This window comes from Pseudoliparis swirei, chromosome 7 (genome assembly GCF_029220125.1).
Source record: "Pseudoliparis swirei isolate HS2019 ecotype Mariana Trench chromosome 7, NWPU_hadal_v1, whole genome shotgun sequence".
Taxonomy (NCBI): domain Eukaryota; kingdom Metazoa; phylum Chordata; class Actinopteri; order Perciformes; family Liparidae; genus Pseudoliparis; species Pseudoliparis swirei.
Genome location: NC_079394.1, coordinates 27,120,710 through 27,141,547, shown reverse-complemented (window position 1 = coordinate 27,141,547; position 20,838 = coordinate 27,120,710). Strand labels below are relative to the sequence as shown.

Genomic DNA, 20,838 nt, shown 5'->3' with positions numbered 1-20,838 from the left:
GGAACAAGTGATCGCTCTCCCTCCTCCTCCTCCTCCTCCTCCTCCTCCTCCCACCCTCCCCTTGCTGCTTTGCTCTCTCTCTCTCTCTCTCTCTCTCTGTCTCTCTCTCCCCCTCTCTCGCTCTCTGCCTCTGCAAAGCATTCCACTCTGTCCCGATCACTTGCCCCCGGCTCACTGCTTCCCCTTCTCGTGTGTCGTTCAGTGGCTGTATGAAAGGAGCGCCGTGTGGTCACAGGCGAGGCTGGTGGAAGAAGTCAAAGCAGAGGTAAGCTCTCTCTCTCTCTCTTTTTCCCCCTCTTCTCTCTTTTACAGTCTCTTCTTCTCGTCTTCAGGGAGTGGCAGACAGACTAGGGGGTGGGGGGGGGGGGGGGGCAACTCTCAGATTTTGAATGTTGCCCCTCGGACTGCTTGGTGTGATTGTCATCTGATTATCTCTTTTCCTTCACTCAGTTATTTTGCCACTGTCACTCGACACCGCCTCCTCTCTGTTTCTGCTGCTTCTTCTTCTGTTTCTTCTTCTTCTTCTTCATGCCCTGTTTCACAATGTTTGATACCTTCTCTTATCTCTTCCTCTCTTGTGCTCATTTGCTCCCTGTCTGGGTCTCTCCCTCCGTCTGCCTCTGAGTGAAGTGCGCTGTACATCTGTTGCGTGTCGTTCTGTGCCGTCCATCAGATTTCCCGTAAAGCTCCCGTGTTGTTCGTAATTGCTTTTCCTATATTTTCCAATTCTTCCTTTTTATTGTCTCTGTTTAAACGACGATGAATCTGACGTGAGGAGAATATCTGTCAAATATATCAGACCTTGAAACACAATAAGAGTGATTTTGCATCTTATAAATGACTCGTCCACTTCACGGACTGATAAAGTGTTTGGAAACCTCCCTCTTTTCACAATCTGTGTTACGACGGTGTATTTATTCTGAGGTATGAACTGAAGAGAGATCGAGTTTGGCCTTGATAGTGATCGTCTCTTTAATGGAGATCTATGCTGTGGGGAGTTGCTCCGTCACAGAAACATACTTTCACTATTACTCTTTTGTGTTGATGATATATGGAGCACGAGTGAGCGTTAGAGAGAGAGGGAGAGGGGGAGAGGGAGGGGGAGAGGGAGGGATGGAGAGAGAGAGGGAGAGAGGAGAGAGAGAGAGAGAGAGAGGGAGAGAGGGAGAGAGAGAGAGAGAGAGGGAGAGGGAGGGAGAGAGAGGGAGAGAGAGGGAGAGAGGGAGGGAGGGAGAGAGAGGGAGAGAGAGAGAGGGAGGGAGAGGGAGGAGAGAGAGAGAGGGGAGAGAGAGAGGGGGGGAGAGAGGGGGAGAGAGGGGGAGAGAGAGAGAGAGAGAGGGGGGAGAGGAGAGGGAGGGAGAGAGAGAGAGAGGAGAGGGAGAGAGAGAGAGGGAGAGGGAGAGAGAGGGAGGGAGGGAGGGAGGGAGAGGGAGAGAGAGGGAGTGAGAGAACATGTATATTCCTGTGTGCATTTCCACTTGAGAGATGGAAAGTGCGCCTGAAGTCTGTTTCTAGTGACCGCTCACACACATTCTCTCACACCCTTTCCTTCCTCCTGTATCTTTCTGTCATTGTTTCACCTTTTTGATCCCCCCCCTCCCCCCCCCCCCCTCTGTTTCTGCGTCACAATGTCTAATTCTGCTCACTCAAAACCTGACACGTTGTCGTGTCCCTCTCTACCTTCTCTTCCTTTTCCCGCCACCGCCACCCTCCCTCCTGCAGGTTGTAAAATGGATTCTCCTCAGTCAGAGTCATCAGGGGAAGGGCAGAAAGCGGAAGAGAAGCGAGCCCGAGGTGAACCACAAAGAGGTAGGAGGCACTCTGCTGCATTACCGCCTCGATCTACCTTCAACTCTTAGCGGTCGGCTTTTCTCTATTTGGGTTTTTCCTCTTTTGATTAAGCTTCACGAGTTACAAAACATAATAGTCACAGTCCCCCCAATGCTGTTTGTGTTGTGTCTGCGACCACAGACGACCCTGTGCCGGCTGAAGTCTGTGTTTACTGTCATGTCGCACACACACTCAACCTTTTAAGAGCTTGTGTACATCACATACCCGCTCTGCTGTGTCTGTGTGGCCATGGCCAATGTGTGTGTGTGTGGGACGGCGTCTGTGTTTGTCTGGAGGGCCGCGCACCATTTAGCCTCGACGACCTGGCTTTGAATGCGGTCTCGAACCTTTGACGCATCCCTTTCAAACTGTTTCCTATCGAATAAAATATCCCCAAAAATATGTTTTTTTGCCTGTGTGTGTAGTGCTAATTAGTTCTCTCAAGGGATGGCTAATCCCCTCCACTCAGTAATTGACACACACGCCTGCATCATTAATGAACGCACACTGATCTATAAGCCACCGAGGGGCCACAGGTCGTTAGCGAGCAGCAGAGCAGCTTTTATTCATCAATATGCTCGGATATCACGAGACCGGAGGAGGCGTTTGCAAACGCCTCTAATTGTTTTGAACGTTACATTTTAGGGCATGAATACGCATGGTAAGTGCCCATGGGTGTCTTCAAATATTAAAATGTTTTGCCAAGCAGACTTTTTGGGTCTTTACATTTTCCCCTCGACACTCAGTTCATACCACAGATTTCATCAAATGTAATGTGAGCTTTATTCATAAGCAGAGGGGCACATTTACGTTTAAACTGTACCTGAAGTCCAAAGTATTTCATAAAACCGTTGAATAATCTGGATTAGATTACCGACAATTGCTGTGCTGTAATTCGGAGAATGAAATGCCTGTAGAGTCCGCAGCCACTGCCCCCCCCCCCCCCCCCTTCAGCCACCTGATACCTACCGTCTGGCATATTTACAACGCACACACTCATACACACAAATACACTTACTTCTGAGGGGCAGCAAAGGGGGCTGCTTCCTGTGGGGGGGGCAGAGAGTGCTGAAATCAGCCTCGTGAAAGAATAGCCAATTACTGTCCACTTGGCCATACACAATAGTGAGCAAGAGGAGGGAGGGAGGGAGGGAGGGAGGGACGAGTGGACGGATGGACAGATGATGAAGCGAGGTAGAGGAGGGGAGGGGGGGGGGGGCTGTAGGTGCGGGGTGTGGGAGGTCAGTGTTTGAAGTTACACCATAAAAGCCATCCTGAAAGGAAACACAAAGTGACCCCCCACCCGGCGCCCCCCCCCTCCCCTCCCTCTTCATCCACCCCTCACCCCCCGAGGCCCGACCCTCTCTTCTGCGCCCCTCTCGCTCTCCCTCCCGTCCCTTTGTTTCCGCGTACAGAGAGTGCCCCATAGATGGACCAGGTGTATTTTATATTACTCCTTCATGTTCTTCAAACGTCCACACAGCCCAATTTTTTACTCAAACCCTCTTTTCATCTGTACCTCTCCGCTCTCTTTCTCCCAGCCTGCTGCAAGGCTATAAATCACGCAGCAGACCGGATCGGCAAAGGAGGAGAGAAGAATGAGGGGAGACGGGGGGGTAAAACTCAGGAGACGGAAAGAGAGGGAAGATAAAGTTTGGATGAAGATGCGAGTGGAGCAGAGAGCAGCGAGAGTGGAATATGAACAACACTCGGCGCCACCGCTGGGCATTATTATCCCCCGTGGTTATCTTTTCGATTTAAGTCATAAAAATGAGGCTGTTAGCTGGCGGTTGAAAGATACAAATTGAAAAAGGTCTTATTAGAGGTTTTGAGAATAAATAGCTGATGGAATGATTGTACTGTGTGGGAGAAAGAGAGGATGAAGAAAAGGAAGAAAATTGGAGAAAATCCAAGTGCAGAGGGATTGGAGAGCAACATGGTGATGAATTCCAGCGAGGTAATTAATCTGTTGCGGGGAATTTGAGGAATTGAAGAGCAGAGCGGGTATCTGAGGACATTTGAGAGGCGTGCGAGAGATGAAATATTACCGGACCGCGTGGTTAGGAAGAGGGATGGCGAGGGAGGGAATAGAGAAGGATAGGAATAAGGAAGAAGGCTGAGCCGGAGTTGCATTAAGCGCTCATGACATCATGGATGATTAGGGAAAACACACACACACACACACTCACAGACTCACAAACCTATAGATGCACCCAGTGGAAAAAGCCAGACCCCCCCCCCCCCCACAGAGCAGGCAGAGATCTGGTCAGTTTAATAGAGCCTAAGTTTATTACCAGCTTCCCGTCCCGATTCACATGCAGACTTTTTAACTTGTGTGTGTGTGGGTGTGTGTGTGTGACTGTGTGTGTGTGTCCAGAGTGCGTGGAGAGGTCTACAGAGGGATATTAGTCACGCCCCCGCATGGTACCGGGCCTCATTACGCTCTCTTCTTTTATCCGCGGTCTTCGTAACGAGAGGGTCCGTCTGCCCCTACTGATCAGGACGGGAAACCCTGTAGGGTAAACGGGCTGTGAATAGCACTCGGCCAACTGTTTTGGCTGTGCTCTCTCTTATTTATCTGGGTTTTATATGAATCAACCGGCCATATAGTATGTTCAATAGTCTCTGCGTTCATGGAACATCTAGCCTGCAGAATGGGCTTCATTGTTTACACATCTCATAACATTATTTTGACTCCTACACACACAATGGTCAAGATAATTCAGAGTTTTAGTTTTATTTATTAGGAATACATCTTTGAGATGTGCCATCTCTTTTTTCCAGATGTGCACATCGCTCTGACAATAGTACATTAAAAGCACAATTTTGGATTAAAAGATAAAAAGTTATCCAACGTCTTTGATGCAGCATGACACATCTCAGTGCCTTTAGTGCAAATGTGATGCGGTTCTGGATATAGAAAGTGTTTACACAGCTCTTCCCTTGGATAAACAAATCCAGGAAATGGTGTAATCCTGAATTCTTGTCATTCCTGCAGAAACCGTTCTGCTCCACACTATTTATAACTTGCCTCCTTGAATCTAAGGCTGCACAATTATTATGTCCACCAAACTTATTTTAAATATACGATTATTTCTTTCCGGTGTCATGATTGTTAAAACCGCACCTCGTAATGTCAACCAATGCAATGTTCATCTTGTAGGCTAAGGGCAGCATATGATTATAAACTGTAAATCTATGCTCACGCTCAGAGGATGATGTATGCGAGAGCGGGGACATCTTGCCGGGTGCCGCTTCACAGACGCGGCAGAATCGGTGGATGATGAGTCAGCCTCCATCTCGGTGGCACTCTGTTATCTCATTTGCACCTATATGGGAGTCTGCAGCTTCCCTGGCGACGCCGCGGGTTACTGTGAGAACACGTACCACCTTGTTTGTGTAACAACAACAGCAACAACGAGTTCAGAGGTACAGCCTGTCTTCAAACCGCCCCTCAACATGTCTTAATCTGCACATATCGTGTTTATCAGGATTTCACAGTTTGAGGTTGAGCTGTATGTATAACGTTGTACACAAAAGCATCAAAACTCGAGGTCTATCTTCAAGTGCAATGTTGCTTTCGATTGTTGAAGAGTTTTCACTCTCAACTACGAAGCTATCGGTGGACCTTGATTATTTCTTTTGCCCAATCCAAGTTACTTTTCTTTTTTTTTATAACTTTTTATTTTGCATTTTCCACAAACAGATTATTCCTTGACATCGAGAAAAATATATATATATATCTACAACAAAATAAAATCGGCACATATCCAAATCCATCCATATCCACATAAACACCCGCCAAAGATTCCCACCCATCCCCTCCCACATGTTTATACCCTCCAAGAGTAGGACCCAATGAGGAGGGAGGGAAGGACCAAACAATCAAACTACATACCACCAAATGATAAGCATGGAGTACAAAGTAAAATAACTAAAGAAAGGTAAAAGGCATTAATGTGAAAAGTAAAAATAAAAATAAAATAAGTTTTCTAAACGCTCAACAGGTCGACAGACAGCGCCTGTTGTTTCCGAGGATAAGAGTGAATGCGTACATCTTAATTGGACTCGCTAAACATCTGACCTTTAAGAAGTGGTCCAATCAAACTCAGTCTGATGATGTCACTCGAGAGGTTGCCCAAACTCCAGTTAAAACAGTTTATTCACGACGTGCAGAGGCGGGTCACTTTTCTTTTTAGCTTTATTACTATTTAGTTTGAGATATTTTATGCCTTTTTGATTATGAGCCAGAGAGATAACATCATGAAATGCGTGTTGTGAACTAACTGAAGGCCTCAGAGTTAAAATAACACAGGATTATATCCCCCACAATAAACAGATACCGAGTTCTATTTGAGGAGATAACGTAAACCCACAGATAGATGGGATAAATGGTGCCTGAAGCTCCGGGTGTTGAGGTGGTGATGTTGATGACTGGACGGCGTCCTTGTGGGAGGGTAAACAGCAGTGGGGGGGGGGGGGGGGGTCCATGATCAAAAAGGCCCTTAAGTGAGGTGGGCTTAAGTAGAGCATTGGAGAAAGAGGCAAGAGAGCAATGTGGAAATAGTTTCACTCTCTGCCCATTTGCAGGAAGAACAGATTCATTTGAATCCTAGATCATGATTTTACCAATCAGATCGCGATCTGACCAATCAGAGGCCGCCGCCCGACGACTTAAATGTGCCGCGTGTGCGTAACACACCCAGTGGCTCTCATGAGAACGTTTGAGGAACACCCAACAGTCCTATCTGTTTTTCTTTTGCAATCTGCCTCCTCCTCTCTTCTTCTTTCATTGCAGTTTGACTCGAACCCAAGAAATAATATATCCGTATAGCAGTGGTGTTATTATGCCATCTTTTTTTGTCGTTTCCTTCATCTCGGTTTTCATATCTCCAGTGCACCCCTGTCTCCTGGTTTATGCCGCCTTTTCCTTACCCTTTAGTCTCTCTCTCTCTCTCTCAGTGATTTATTGGCAATGAATCAGGTATGAGGGAGTATGCTGGAGGAGAGATGGGAACATTCAGGGAAATGGCTGTTTCCGGCCAGACTTCATCACATCAGGATAGGAAATGGTCGGAAGAAAAGTGTGTGTGTGCGTGTTTGTGTGTGTGTGTGTGTGTGTGTGACTCTATCAGACCAACTGGGGATCAGCTAAGGGCTGCTCAGACACCGAGTCCACCACTGTGAGCCACAACCCCTTAATTGTCTTTTTAAATGGAAGAAAAAGTCACCCTCTACACATGGCAAGATATACAGAGCTCAAACTAAATAATCCACCCCATGGCTTTATTGGAATATTTTTAAATTGCAGTATGAGTTGCTGTCACAGGGAGTTTATTATGTGGCTGTGGCTCACTTTTATGGGTCCAATTCCTGTGCTGTACTTCCTAGCTCGTCAGGGTTTGTGCACACCCGTCCCACTGGAGGCTGTGCCGCCTGAAGCGTCAAGCTGATTCTGATTAGGGACTTGCACGGCAGACCGGTTTCAGGTGACGGGTCAAGCAAAGAGCCACGCGTCACTTCTCTGGGCTCATTTCAACCCTCCGGATGGCGAGATCCGCCCGGGCTGCTTCGGTGGCGCTCAATCCGACGATAGAGACTTCATGTGGGCGAGCTGAGGTGTTGTCGTTCCACATGAAGAGGTGGATCTGTGCGGCGACGGCAGCCATGCACTCATTGTAAAAGATGGCCACGGTCAAGAGGGAAACGAGTAATCTTCATCTATGTTCATTAGCTGTTTCCAGAGCTGCTAAAAGGCAATGATTGTGGACACAAAAGGAAACTAGAACGGGCACTCGGTAGAGCGCATACCTTCGCATATCACAAGATTGGGCATTGAATTATGAACATTTTAGCATTAGTTGCATGCCAATTGGATAAAAATTGACCGTGCTATGGTAAAAAGAAGATTTTGACCTTTCCATGACCTTGACCTTTGACGATCCATCGATCTAAAATCTAATGAAAATATAATAAATAATCATGAAATTCCATTCATGATTCGGTGGTTTAAACTTTGTTATGTTATATATAAATACATACAAATAAATAAATAAAAACTAACGGCACAACTATTTGACGCATACCCATAATCACAAGATTGGGCATTGAATCATGAACATTTTGGCATTAGTTCCATGACAATTGGATAACAATTGACCGCGCTATGGTAAAAAGAAGATTTGGACCTTTTCATGACCATGACCTTGGCCTTTGATCCAATTGATCCCAAAATCTAATCAAATGGTCCCCGGATAATAACCAATCATTCCACCAAATGTCATGCGATTCGGTTTAAAACTTGTTGTGTTATGCGTAACACGCATACAAATAAATAAATAAACTAGAATGGGCACTCGGTAGAGCGCATACCGCATATCACAAGATGGGCATTGAATTATGAACATTTGGCATTAGTTGCATGCCAATTGGATAAAATGTATCGTGCTATGGTAAAAAGATTTTGACCTTTCATGACCTTGACCTTGCGATAATATATCAATCCATCCCACCAAATTCCATATGATTCAGAAGATTTGACCTGTTCATGACGATCGATCCCAAAATCTAATCAAGAGTTCTGCGAAGATTTTGACCTTTTCATGACCTTGACCTTGGCCATTGATCCCAAAATCTAATCAAATGGTCCCCGGATAATAACCAATCATCCCACCAAATTTCATGCGATTCGGTTCAATACTTTTTGAGTTTTGCGAATAACACTCATACAAATAAATAAATAAATAACGCATCAAAACATAACCTTCCGCATTTTCAATGCGATAATAAATACACGGCGATCAAAACATAACCTTCCGCATTTTCAATGCAAATTTAACTATTGTAGCTTATTAGCTTTTCTTTAACATCTTCTATCGGAGTGTAAGCTGCTTACTGAAAGAGGAATTGTTTTCAGACCATTCACTGTTGGCGTGACTCTGGACCGACACAAACTGCACCGTTGCTACACAGGAATGCACCGCGGCCTTCCTTTGAGCACGCGAGATGAGGGTTCCCTGTGGGCTGAACTCGTGAAAGAGTGGGAGAGAATCTGAGGAGAGAGGGAAGAGAGAGTGCAGAACATCTAAAGAGATAAAAGAGCCGGAGTAAAACAACGGATCGATAAAAGTATCTCACCGGCTTTGTCATTTTCTGCAGTAACTGCTGTGAAAAGTGCTGACCGGGAGACACAGATTGTGTGGGAACCAGGAGATCGGCGGGGCGAACAACTGCCGTTTGATTCTGCTTCTCTTCCACCGACTGAGCGTCGATACGCTGTTGATCCAGCGTCACCCGTCAATGAAACTTCTCAGCCCACTTGTGTTTGAATGAAAGTCTGCACGGTGTGTGTTCTGTGACAAAGCTGATGCGCCAAGCACTAAATCTGAACACGACGCCTACAGAACTCGCTTCATGGTGACTGGCAATGCTCCCACTATTTGTACACTACCGTTCAAAAGTTTGGGGTCACTTGGAAATGTCTTTACTTTTCAAAGAAAAGCACTGTTTTTTCAATAAAAATAACATTAATCAAAAATACACACTATACATTGTTAATGTGGTAAATGACTATTCTAGGTGGAAACGTCTGGTTTCTAATGAAATATCTCCAGAGGTGTATAGAGGCCCATTTCCATCAACGATCACTCCAGTGTTCTAATGTTACATTGTGTTTGCTAATCGCCTTAGAAGACTAATATCTGATTAGAAAACCCTTGTGCAATTATGTTAGCACAGCTGAAAACAGTTATGCTGGTGATATAAGCTATACAACTGGCCTTCCTTTGAGCTTGAAGTTTTAAGAACAAAATTAATACTTCAAATATTAATCATTATTTCTAATCTTGTCAATGTCTTGACTATATTTTCTATTCAATTTTCAATTCATTTGATAAATAAAAGTGAGTTTTCATGGAAGACACAAAATTGTCTGGATGACCCCAAACTTTTGAACGGTAGTGTGTATTACCCCAGAGTTTGACTTGTAAAACTCGTGCTGTAGTAGTGTATAAACTGACTGAATATAAAATCCTCGCAACATCTGTAAAAGTGTACACGACGGACAGAAGTGTGTTCGTGGCTCTAGAGTCCATTTGAATGCCATCACAACATCTTAGATACACGTAAACGGGCCGTTTTACCCTCAAGTTCCTGACATCGGCGCTTATGGAGAGTCCAAAAAAAACAGTTTTACCCTTTTTTGATGGGTAGTAGACAGATCTAAGAGAAATTCAGCAGCGGGGCGATACAGTGTTAGAAATGGGAAGATTTATGTGAAGAGATGAGGGAGGAGAGGAGGGATGGAGGAGATGGCTCCATTTGTGTTGCGTTAATGAGGGCGAGCAAGATGGACTGAAAGGGAGAGGGAGAGAGTGCCAGCGTGTGTTTGTCTCATTTATCACTCGCCGGCAGTTCTGGCTTTTCGGGGTCATTTTAAGGTCGCAGGCCGTCTCGTCTCCTCCGGGGAGGACTCCCCGCAGACTGCATGCATGAGCCTGTGTTTTGTATGCATTTGTGAATGGGGGGAGGGAGGGGGAGGCCAAGAGATCAACAATCAGGATTGACGATGCTGACAAGCTATTTCATGTCAGATATCGCTGCTCAGAAATACCACTTAGGGCTTCATGACTCTCTGAGGGACGCACCCATGCACACACACACACACACACACACACACACAGGCACACAGCTTCAGCAGGCTTTTCACTGAAGTGGTCCAGAAGAACATCGACGCGCACAAAGACGCACACGCACGTCCACACATCCACGTACTCTGAGTCCCGGGAGCATGTGAGTGTCATTAAAGTGCAGCTGTGTTGGTCCTTCCAGCGCACATGGACCACGCATCGGGGAGAGGGAGAGCAGCCTGCAAGAAGAGCGCAGCACTTTGCCAATCGCACAAAACACACGCTGTTCTCTTCGGAGCCGATTCCACGGCACTTTTGGACGTCAAGTATGATGCAATGCTATAAAAACACACCGTGGCGTGGAGACGGCGTCGTTAAGCCCCGTGATGCTTCGGCCAGATATTAAGCGGACGGTCGTGTTCAATATTGGGCTGGGCCGTAACAATTTAGCTGGCTTTTTTAGTGGTGGGAAATGAATCAGTGCTTTTTACATAAAACCCGGTCTCGGTGTCACCTCGTAGGTTTAAGAGGTACAGTACGTCATGATGTGTGTGTGTGTGTGTGTGTGTGCACGTATGAATGCGGCGTGCTGAGTGCTAAAACATCTGTCTTCCTTGGTAATGACTTGGGAGCCGACAGCGCCCTCAGACAGCCCTGCCGCAATTAGCCTTGTCAAGCGCACTTATACACACACACACACACACACACACACACACACACACACACACACACACACACACACACACAGAGAGCCTAATGCAAAGTAATGGCAGCTGTATGCTATAAGGCTCATAGATGCTGAAGATTACAGAGATCCCTGCACATGAGACCGATGAGTGAGTGTCTCAGAGATGTGACGGTGTCTTCACCGTGGCCGTCTGGCCCATGAAGCTCTTCGCTTATTTGTTCAGGTCAATTTCAGGATGTATGATTTATGTATTTTTGTCCCAAAAGCAGCATTGTTAACACCCATCACAACGCCCTAAAGCCCAAAGTTATATCTAAAACATTGCTAATTTTGTTCGCCCAACAGCCTCAAAAAGATTTTTTTTTTTTTAAACTTGATTCTATGCAGATAGACAGAATTGGCACGCTTGTTTAAAAAGAACTGACGGATGAGCAGTTCAAATCAAATCGGTAATTTAGATTAACTTCCGTTTGAGAAATCTTCTGATGACCAAACATTAAACAATTTGATTTCCCATGAACTCGATGCGAGGAACAAAGTGCTGTAAAATATCGGCAAATTGACTTAAAGACCGGTCGTTGTGACGATGAACATGTTGTTTTTGATAAGGATGTTCTGAAACTGGGCACTTCGCAAATGATGGAAAACAGGCTTCCGGACGCACGTGAATTAAGTTATCAACATTTAATGGCAGGAAGTGTAAACAAACATTCAAGGCCTCACGATCGTGGTCTTCATCGTCCGGCTCCTCAGCCTTCGGGGTCCCGTCGAAAGATAACGCTATTTCTCCAAATCCACAAAGTCTTAGACTCAAAATCAGCCAATCCTCACTCTCAAGGTGAGTCCAGCCTTTAACAGCTAGTGATTGGTTCAAAGTCCCGCTAGAACAATGGAGGGGTCAAAACGTCACTTCCGGTCAAGTATTTTCACAATAAAAGTCCCATCTATTATTGTAAGTCACTTCACTGGCTTCAACCGGCTTCGACAATCTATAATACTAACATAGTCACTCTCATGAACATACATTAATTCTTGCCATTCACATTTGCATCGAGTAAACATTACCCCTATGCTTCATAATACATTAATAACTAGAACGGGCACTCGGTAGAGCGCATACCTTCGCATATCACAAGATTGGGCATTGAATTATGAACATGTTGGCATTAGTTGCATGCCAATTGGATAAAAATTGACCGTGCTATGGTAAAAAGAAGATGTTGACCTATCCATGACCTTGACCTTTGACCCGATCGATCCCAAAATCTAATCAAATGCTCCCCGGATAATAACCAATCATCCCACCAAATTTCATGCGATTCGGTTTACATTTTTTTTGTTATGCGAGTAACACGCATACAAATAAATAAATAAATACACGGCAATCAAAACATAACCTTCCGCATTTTCAATGCGAAGGTAACAATATCAATATTCTCCCTAATATTTCCTATTATAATATCTTTCTATATGTATTAATTTAAAGCATAAGACCTCTGCACATGTTATCAAAATAAACTATTGCAACCTAACAATATCAACGCCGACGCTTTGTGTACCGTGGGTCACACAGCCAGGGGTATGACAACAACACAACAACACGACTCATCTGTCTGAAGGTCTCGAGTCTGCTCTTCAGACACATAAAGGAGCCGGCTGCCAGCCGCCACGCTGCGGGCGACAGCTCCAGCGCCGCAGTCTGGGAGATCATGTGTCGCCCGGCTGGATGTGGTCTTATCACAGCAAAAGTACAGAGGGATTGTCTTCCCGCGGTTTAAAATGCAAAGTACACAACGAGTTTTGAATTTCTTTCCATCTGTTTCCCCCTTTGCTGCCTCTGTGTGATGGTCTCTCTCCCTCCCGTTCCGGCGGTGTCTGATATCGGCCTCTTTGTGTGTGTTTGTGGTGGTGCGCGGTTGCACAGCTGTGTGTGCGTGTCTGTCTGTGCAGCAGATATCTGGGCTGGGAACTACACACACACACACACACACAATGCTGCTTAAAGCCAGGCAACCTGGAGTTCACGCAGGAGACAACACACATACAGTACATACTGCACACACACACACACACACACACACAACACACACGTTAACACGGCCCACACAAATGCAGAAAGACGCACTCGGATTCTCTTCTTTTCTCCCCGATGGCTCTGGCTACGTTATCCTCTCCCCCTCTCGCCCTCCTTCGTGTTGGTCATCCCATCTTTCCTCCTCTCTGGCTCTTCGCCTCTCTTTCTCGGTGTCAACAGCAGTCGATGCTATCGCTCCACGATGGAGGTCATCCCCGGTGCATGTTTTCTTTTCGCCCCTATCTTTGTTGTCGTACAGCTAAACCCGGCTTGAATGGATGAATCTCAGCCGCCTGTGTGTGTGTGTGTGTGTGTGTGTGTGTGTGAGAGCTTTTGCCTTGTGTGTCCTGACATTTAGGAACCTAACCATTGGAAATGTCATGGCAAAATGGTCAGCGTGCAATTTGCATGAGCTTGCAAACGTGTCCTGACCACTTTTTTGACATTTCTGTTTGTCTCTGTGCCCTATTCACACTAATAATTAGTATTAACCCCTTAACCATTCAATGTTTAACCCTCCTGTTACCTTTATATTTACTGACATATTTTACCCTCGGGGTCAATTTGACCCCAGCAATTAAAACCTCCAGAAAATTATTAGAATTAATATTGTTTCCCAAGTTTAAGTGTGAGGTACTTTATGTTTGTTTGTTGACTACCTAAATAGCCCTTTAAATATATAAAAAAGTTGATATTTCTTATATGTTTGACACAGTGAAAAACAGCCTGGGGTCAAATTGACCCGAAAGAACGCTGACATTAAACATTGAATGGGGTCAAATTGACCCTAAAGGTAACAGGAGGGTTAAAGAAAACCACTGGTTGCTTTTTAGTTTCCCCCCAGTTTAACCAGGACTCCTCACCCCATCAGGCCATAACAAATGACATGAGGAAATGAAACCAGGGTGCTCTGCTATTTTCAGAGTCACATTTCATCCTTCCGTACGTGTGTCCATGGAGCAGCCGTGATCTGCGATACAAGTGAATATATCGTGTTAACGTGTGTGTTGGTGGATCCGGTTTGAACTGAATTCCAACACGGTGGCGGTTTTGTATCGAGACGTCTGAATATCCTTTAGAATTTGTGTTCTTGGCAGGAGGAGAATCCACCGGAGCAGAATAAAGACCATCTGAAGCTCTCCATGGACACGTGGAAAAAGCAATAAGGGCAACGAGAAGAACTGTTCTTTAAATTGGAGTTAGTTTGAGCGCCAATCATGAACAATCGGTCCCCATGAACATCACGTGACGACGTCCCGTGCGTCTCTGTTCTCCACCATCCCTTTCTCCGCACCTCTCTCTTTGTCTGACGGCCAGCTGTTTGGATGTGTCACTGTAGTACAAATGCTGCAGATTTTTCTCCCTCGCACCCAAACAGAGTCCTTTTGTTCCCGTTCGGTTTCAAAGGCCTCTCTCTTTCAAAGGCATACGGGCGGCGCAGGGAGAGAAAAAAACCACTCGAGAGCCGGGTTCGATCCCCCGACGTGACTCCTACTGGTTGGTCCGGGCACTCGCATGGAGGGTATTGTGGGAGGAGGAGAACTGGTGTGAGGGAGGCAGTCACTGGAGACACTGAGATTTGTCAGAAGTGCCAGAGATTAATTAAACTGCTCTTGTTTCGGAGGTGTGAATGAGTACGAGTCAGAGCAGTGATGAGAAGGAGAGAGAAAACATGTTAATTGCCTTCATGATCGGTGCCAAATTGCAGGAACGTGGACTTTTACACTTTAAAAAAAAAACGCCCCAAGTGCACAAAGAAAGAACAAAGTGTTGAGCCAGTCGAGGAGAGCTTTGCGAGGAGCGCGAGGAGTCTGCGCCGCCTGCACACGCCCTCCGAGGAAAGAGTGTTTCTTTGTGCGTTTGTTTGCCCGGTTGATTCCCCCCCTCAGAGCAAGTAGTCATTCCCCCTCCGCCGGACCCACCGTGTGTGCTTTTTCAGTTTAACCCCTGACTGGCAACCCCGCCGCGACCCCACGCGGCCTTCAGGTCGGCCTGAGAAGTCGAAGGCCGGGAAGCGAGAAGCGGGGGTGGAGGGTAGCGGCGCCGACGGGCCGCCCGTCCTCGGCAGCAGCTGATCAAACACATGCACAGGGTTCGTACGGTCATGGAAAACCTGGAAAAGTCATGGAATTTAAAAATGGTTATTCCCAGGCCTTGAAAAAAATTCAATCCCAAAGGTTTTGGAAAAGTCGTGGAAATCTGTTATATTCATATGTTCATTTACACAGTTTGACTAAAAGAATAAACATTTATACATATATTTATTCTTTTAATCAAGCTATTGTCTCTCATTCATGTATATATACACACTGAGATTTCACATCATGTTTGGGAATTGGAAATTTGGTTTAAAGTCATGGAAAGGTCATGGAAAAGTCATGGAAATCCATTGGTCAACATGTGTAAGAACCCTGCATGCACACGCACACGCACACGCACAGCCCGGGTTGAGTATTGGCGCGTGCGGCCGTCCTGCACACGCACACGAATGGATCTCGCACACTCGACGAACACGCCGCAAATGAGCCACATTATAGACGTGTTTGCTTTCTCAAACGGGCTCTGTCGATTGGAAAAAAATATTCGCACGTGCCGGGAATATTTGTCCCGCGTCAAACTCGCGCCGGGGGACGACGTGACCGTCGGTTGAAGCCGTTTTCCAAAATTGAAAAAACAAAGAGTGAAAGCTGTTGGCGAATAGATTGCAGGTAGACGGTCGCGGCGTGTCACCGGCGAGGTCATCGGTCTGTGACCGGCCGGCGCTGTCTGTGAGATCGTCGCCGCGCCGCAGCAGCAGGTGTGACATCATTTGAGGAGATGGTGGCACAGGAGACAGCTCCATTTCACAGGTTGAAATGGGACCGAGTGACTCACAGATGACCTTTCAGCATCTCCCGTGTGTGTCCAATCCATTCCCCCGAAATTGGTTTACAAAAACCCATGATGTCAGCAGGCCGTTTTATAATGTCTTTTTAGACCTTGTGGAGCCACGAGATTGCGATATTATATCCCCCACTTTGTGTGAATGTATTTTTTCGTTGGCCACTTATCATGTTAATAGGTTTTATGTTTATAGGGTCCTCTCATTAATGCGGCAACACTAAACTCAGAGACTCCTGCTACTGTGAGAGGGCCCTCCTGCTCACATGGGACTCAATATGTGTAGTTAGACTCAATGTATTTGTTATATTTTGACCTCATTCATTGGTTAGAAATGGTCCATTTTTTTTACAATTTGAGAATTATATACAATATAAGAGGTCGACCTGGTGGAGAGATTTTAGAGAACTAAAAGACCACTTGGCCAAATGCAATATTCCAGAGCTACTGAACGGTTTCTTCACATCATTTGGTTTTATTCCTGACCATCTGCCATGTTTTTGCACATTTCACATCTATGCAGCTGTATAGAGCAGTAAAAACCTAATTAAGTGTAAGTATTTGTGATGCTATTTATTCTGTCAAGAATCTTAACGGCTGCTTTGCGTACTGTTTCCTCCTCAAGACCCGAGCCCGCCGCTGCAGTTGGAGCAGATGAATGCTCTGGCCCTCAAATCAAGTGTAAAACTAGAACGGGCACTCGGTAGAGCGCATACCTTCGCATATCACAAGATTGGGCATTGAATTATGAACATTTTGTCATTAGTCGCATGCCAATTGGATACAAATTGACCGCGCGCTATGGTAAAAATACCTTTTCATGACCTTGACCTTGACCTTTGACCCGATCGATCCCAAAATGTAATCAAATGGTCCCCGGATAATAACCAATCATCCCACCAAATGTCATGCGATTCGGTTTAATACTTTTTGACTTATGCGAATAACACGCACGCACGCATACAAATACACAGCGATCAAAACATAACCTTCCGCATTTTCAATGCGAAGGTAATAAAGTCGGACAGAGAGAGATAAAGGAAGCGGGGAGGGGCTTATAATTGGTGGAGCCAGGCACACAGTTTGGTCCAGTGAAAAGGAGTTGGTATGGAGACGGGGAGCAGACGGGCATGGAGACAGAGGGATTTGAGGGGAAGAATGAGTGAAACTTTAGTACCTGAGGCGTGGGCAGAGGCCTTTAGCTGCTGGTGCCAGAATGTGTTTTTACGAGCCTGCGGTCAGACGGAAATAAAAGGCCGAATGGCATCGCACATACGCAAACACACGCGAGTCAATGGCCTTTCACAGTTTGGTTTTATAATGTCACAGTTATCCAATGTCTCCAGCCCCCATAATGCAGTGTGACTGGACGAGCAGCACGCTCTCCTCGGTGGTGAGGAGGAGAGGAGAGGCATGGGAGGGAGAGAACGCATTCACACCTCTGTGCTCCAAAGGCAGAGCGAGAGCTTCTCTGATGGAGATTATATGGTCAGTTAGTCCAATTGTTGACTTGTGGGTCAAGGGGTTCTTTTTTTGTTGTTGTCCCATTGTCTTTTCCACACATTTTGTCATTTCCCTTTTTTAATGTCTTATCACCAGTAACTTTCAGTGGATTTTGCTTTTCTGATTGTCATTACAATGAACCCAGAGGAATATGGGAGTTCACACCATGATGCTAGAGAGAGTCGAGTGAGAAAAGTGAGAAAAACACAGACCTGAATCGGGAGTGACATAGACCCGGCGGTTACGTTTCTCGTAAATCAGCGCGAGGAGAAGCATAAATGTCGGCGAGTCAGTGAGCGGAGGTGGTCTCTGGGTCCTCTCGTGGGGATGTGATGGTAAGCGGTGAGTGACTTCGCTGCAACAAGAGCCTTAAAGGGACGTCGAGCGTGAGGCTCTTCAGCACGGAGGATGTGTATGTTGCCATGGAAGTGATAGACGCAGGAAATGGAAATGTTTTGGATCGATCCCGTCGTTGCATAAAGGCTCCGATAGAGGACACAGGCTGGCTCTGCTGCGTACTGTAGTGGCACTCGGTGCCGTTGCCATGGAAATGCTGAACGAGCGATGGATGGATTATTGGAAAGGGACAGAAAAAGATTTACAGATTTCTTCTTTTTCTTTGCACAAGCCTTGGTCCATCTTCAACACTCAGAAAAAGAAGTGCAGGAACTCACAGATGTATCAGGAATCTTTTCTATGCAACTCTCAACTGCTTTGTTGAAGCCCGATCTTTGTCCGGGGTGGAAATATCACAAGAAAGCATCAGTTGTTGCTGTGAGTGTGTGTGTGTGTGTGTCCACATTCTGCACAAAAGGCTTTTTAAAGAGCTCTGATTTGTTTTGTGCTGTGCAAACATGTCATACGGCAGCAGCAGCAGCAGCAGCAGCATGACTAATGCTGCTCAGTCCCACGGTCAGCCGCCCACACACACACACACACACACACACACACACACACACACACACACACACACACACACACACACACACAGTGTAGCTGGTTCCTCCTTTTGACTTCTTCTCCATTACTCTCCCACTCACATGATGATAATGCCATGTAGTGCAGTGCACACACACACACACGTATGTCATGTATGTTGGCGTATGACATATATGTTGCCGTATGTCATGTATGTTGACTTATGTCATGTATGTTGCTGTATGTCATGTATGTTGACGTATGTCATGTATGTTGGCATATGTCATGTATGTTGACGTGTCATGTATGTTGCTGTATGTCATGTATGTTGGCGTATGTCATGTATGTTGCCGTATGTCATGTATGTTGACGTATGTCATGTATGTTGCTGTATGTCATGTATGCTGCCGTATGTCATGTATGTTGGCGTATGTCATGTATGTTGACGTATGTCATGTATGTTGGCGTATGTCATGTATGTTGCGTATGTCATGTATGTTGCTGTATGTCATGTATGTTGGAGTATGTCATGTATGTTGCTGTATGTCATGTATGTTGCCGTATGTCATGTATGTTGGCGTATGTCATGTATGTTGACGTATGTCATGTATGTTGCCGTATGTCATGTATGTTGGTGTATGTCATGTATGTTGGCGTATGTCATGTATGTTGGCGTATGTCATGTATGTTGACGTGTCATGTATGTTGCTGTATGTCATGTATGTTGGAGTATGTCATGTATGTTGCTGTATGTCATGTATGTTGCCATATGTCATGTATGTTGGCGTATGTCATGTATGTTGACTTATGTCATGTATGTTGCCGTATGACATGTATGTTGGAGTATGTCATGTATGTTGGAGTATGTCATGTATGTTGCCGTATGTCATGTATGTTGCCGTATGTCATGTATGTTGACTTATGTCATGTATGTTGCCGTATGTCATGTATGTTGGCGTATGTCATGTATGTTGCCGTATGTCATGTATGTTGACTTATGTCATGTATGTTGGCGTATGACATGTATGTTGGCGTATGTCATGTATGTTGACGTATGTCATGTATGTTGGCGTATGTCATGTATGTTGGCGTATGTCATGTATGTTGGCGTATGTCATGTATGTTGGCGTATGTCATGTATGTTGACTTATGTCATGTATGTTGGCGTATGACATGTATGTTGGCGTATGTCATGTATGTTGGCGTATGTCATGTATGTTGGCGTATGTCATCTATGTTGGCGTATGTCATGTATGTTGGCGTATGACGTCCGTACGAGTGAAGTTACAGGTGGTCTGAGTGTGTGTTTGTCTGTGTGTGTGAGACACGGAGAAAGAGAGAGAGACTGTATTAGCATCAGCATTCCTCAGCGTTGACGGCCAGAATGGAAATAAAATGCTGCTTTCATGTGGCCAAGTTCTGTGTGTGTGTGTAGTGTGTGTGTGTGTGTGAAGAGATCCTTTCTTAAGAATTGATGAGATAGCGGGGGATACTTTACCCCCTTCAGTGGTAAACTGCCTTCAGCACTGTACTATTATGGGCTATTGTTCGAGTTACTCATGGGACTGTGTGTGTGTAGCTGTGTGTGTGTAGCTGTGTGTGTGTAGCTGTGTGTGTGTGTATGGGCTGTTTGTGAGTGTTTGTGTGCCATTCAGCCACTAATAAAGGAGTGCTCAGCCACGGAGTTCACCTTTCCCCCTAGAATTTCTCTCTCTCCCCCACATACACCCACACACACACACCTACACACACACACACACACACCTTCTCAACCATACTCAAGCTGGCCTGAAAAAACATTTTACGTCCCCGATGTGAAGTCGGGTCTTCTTAAAAGCTTTGAATCGGCTGTCGAGCCATTTGCTGCACCGGATTCCAATCGTGTGCTCGAGCGCGAGGAATTCACGCACGAAGGAAGAAATTCGTCCACGTCGGGACGTGAAAAGTTCAACGCTTTCCTCTTAAAATGTTGTGGAGCGGAAGAAGAAAGCGGCATGAAACAAATCCACGACATGTACTGAAGAGAGTTGGTTTTGAAGAAGTAGATGAGAGGCAGGCGGCTCCTGGGAGCCGTTGATGAGAGTCGGTTTCAGCGTGTTGCTGTGAAAATGATAATCACGATTATGAATCGGTTCGTAAAGTGTACCGTCATTGACCGGGAATTTGTTTCTGGAGACACTGGCGCAGACGTATTGATTACCACCGGAGCAACACAAGTCCATACAGGCACACCAGGACCTCACAGACAGCGCAGAGGGGTGTGTGTGTGTGTGTGTGTGTTCTGCATTGTGCAGTGTTTTATTGCTGTGGATTCCTTT

At 45.7% G+C, this 20,838-nt stretch overlaps 1 protein-coding gene across 14 annotated transcripts in view; it reads left to right on the top strand.

Moving 5' to 3' along the window:
• Positions 1-20,838, top strand: part of aopep (aminopeptidase O (putative)) — a 79,662-nt gene that overhangs the window by 40,298 nt on the left and 18,526 nt on the right. For 8 of the 14 annotated variants that reach the window (XR_008832363.1, XR_008832365.1, XR_008832366.1 and 5 more), the window contains 2 exons: positions 203-265; positions 1,723-1,809. The exons of 2 other annotated variants lie outside the window; for them this stretch is intronic. Coding sequence is in view for 6 of the 12 variants with exons in the window: in XM_056419532.1 (XP_056275507.1) it covers positions 203-265; positions 1,723-1,809 (150 nt within the window). In the remaining 6 variants the exon portion in view is untranslated. Of the gene's footprint in view, positions 1-202; positions 266-1,722; positions 1,810-8,988; positions 9,449-20,838 lie in introns of those variants that run through there. 4 more of the 14 variants (XM_056419536.1, XM_056419533.1, XM_056419538.1 and 1 more) reach the window with 4 other exon arrangements.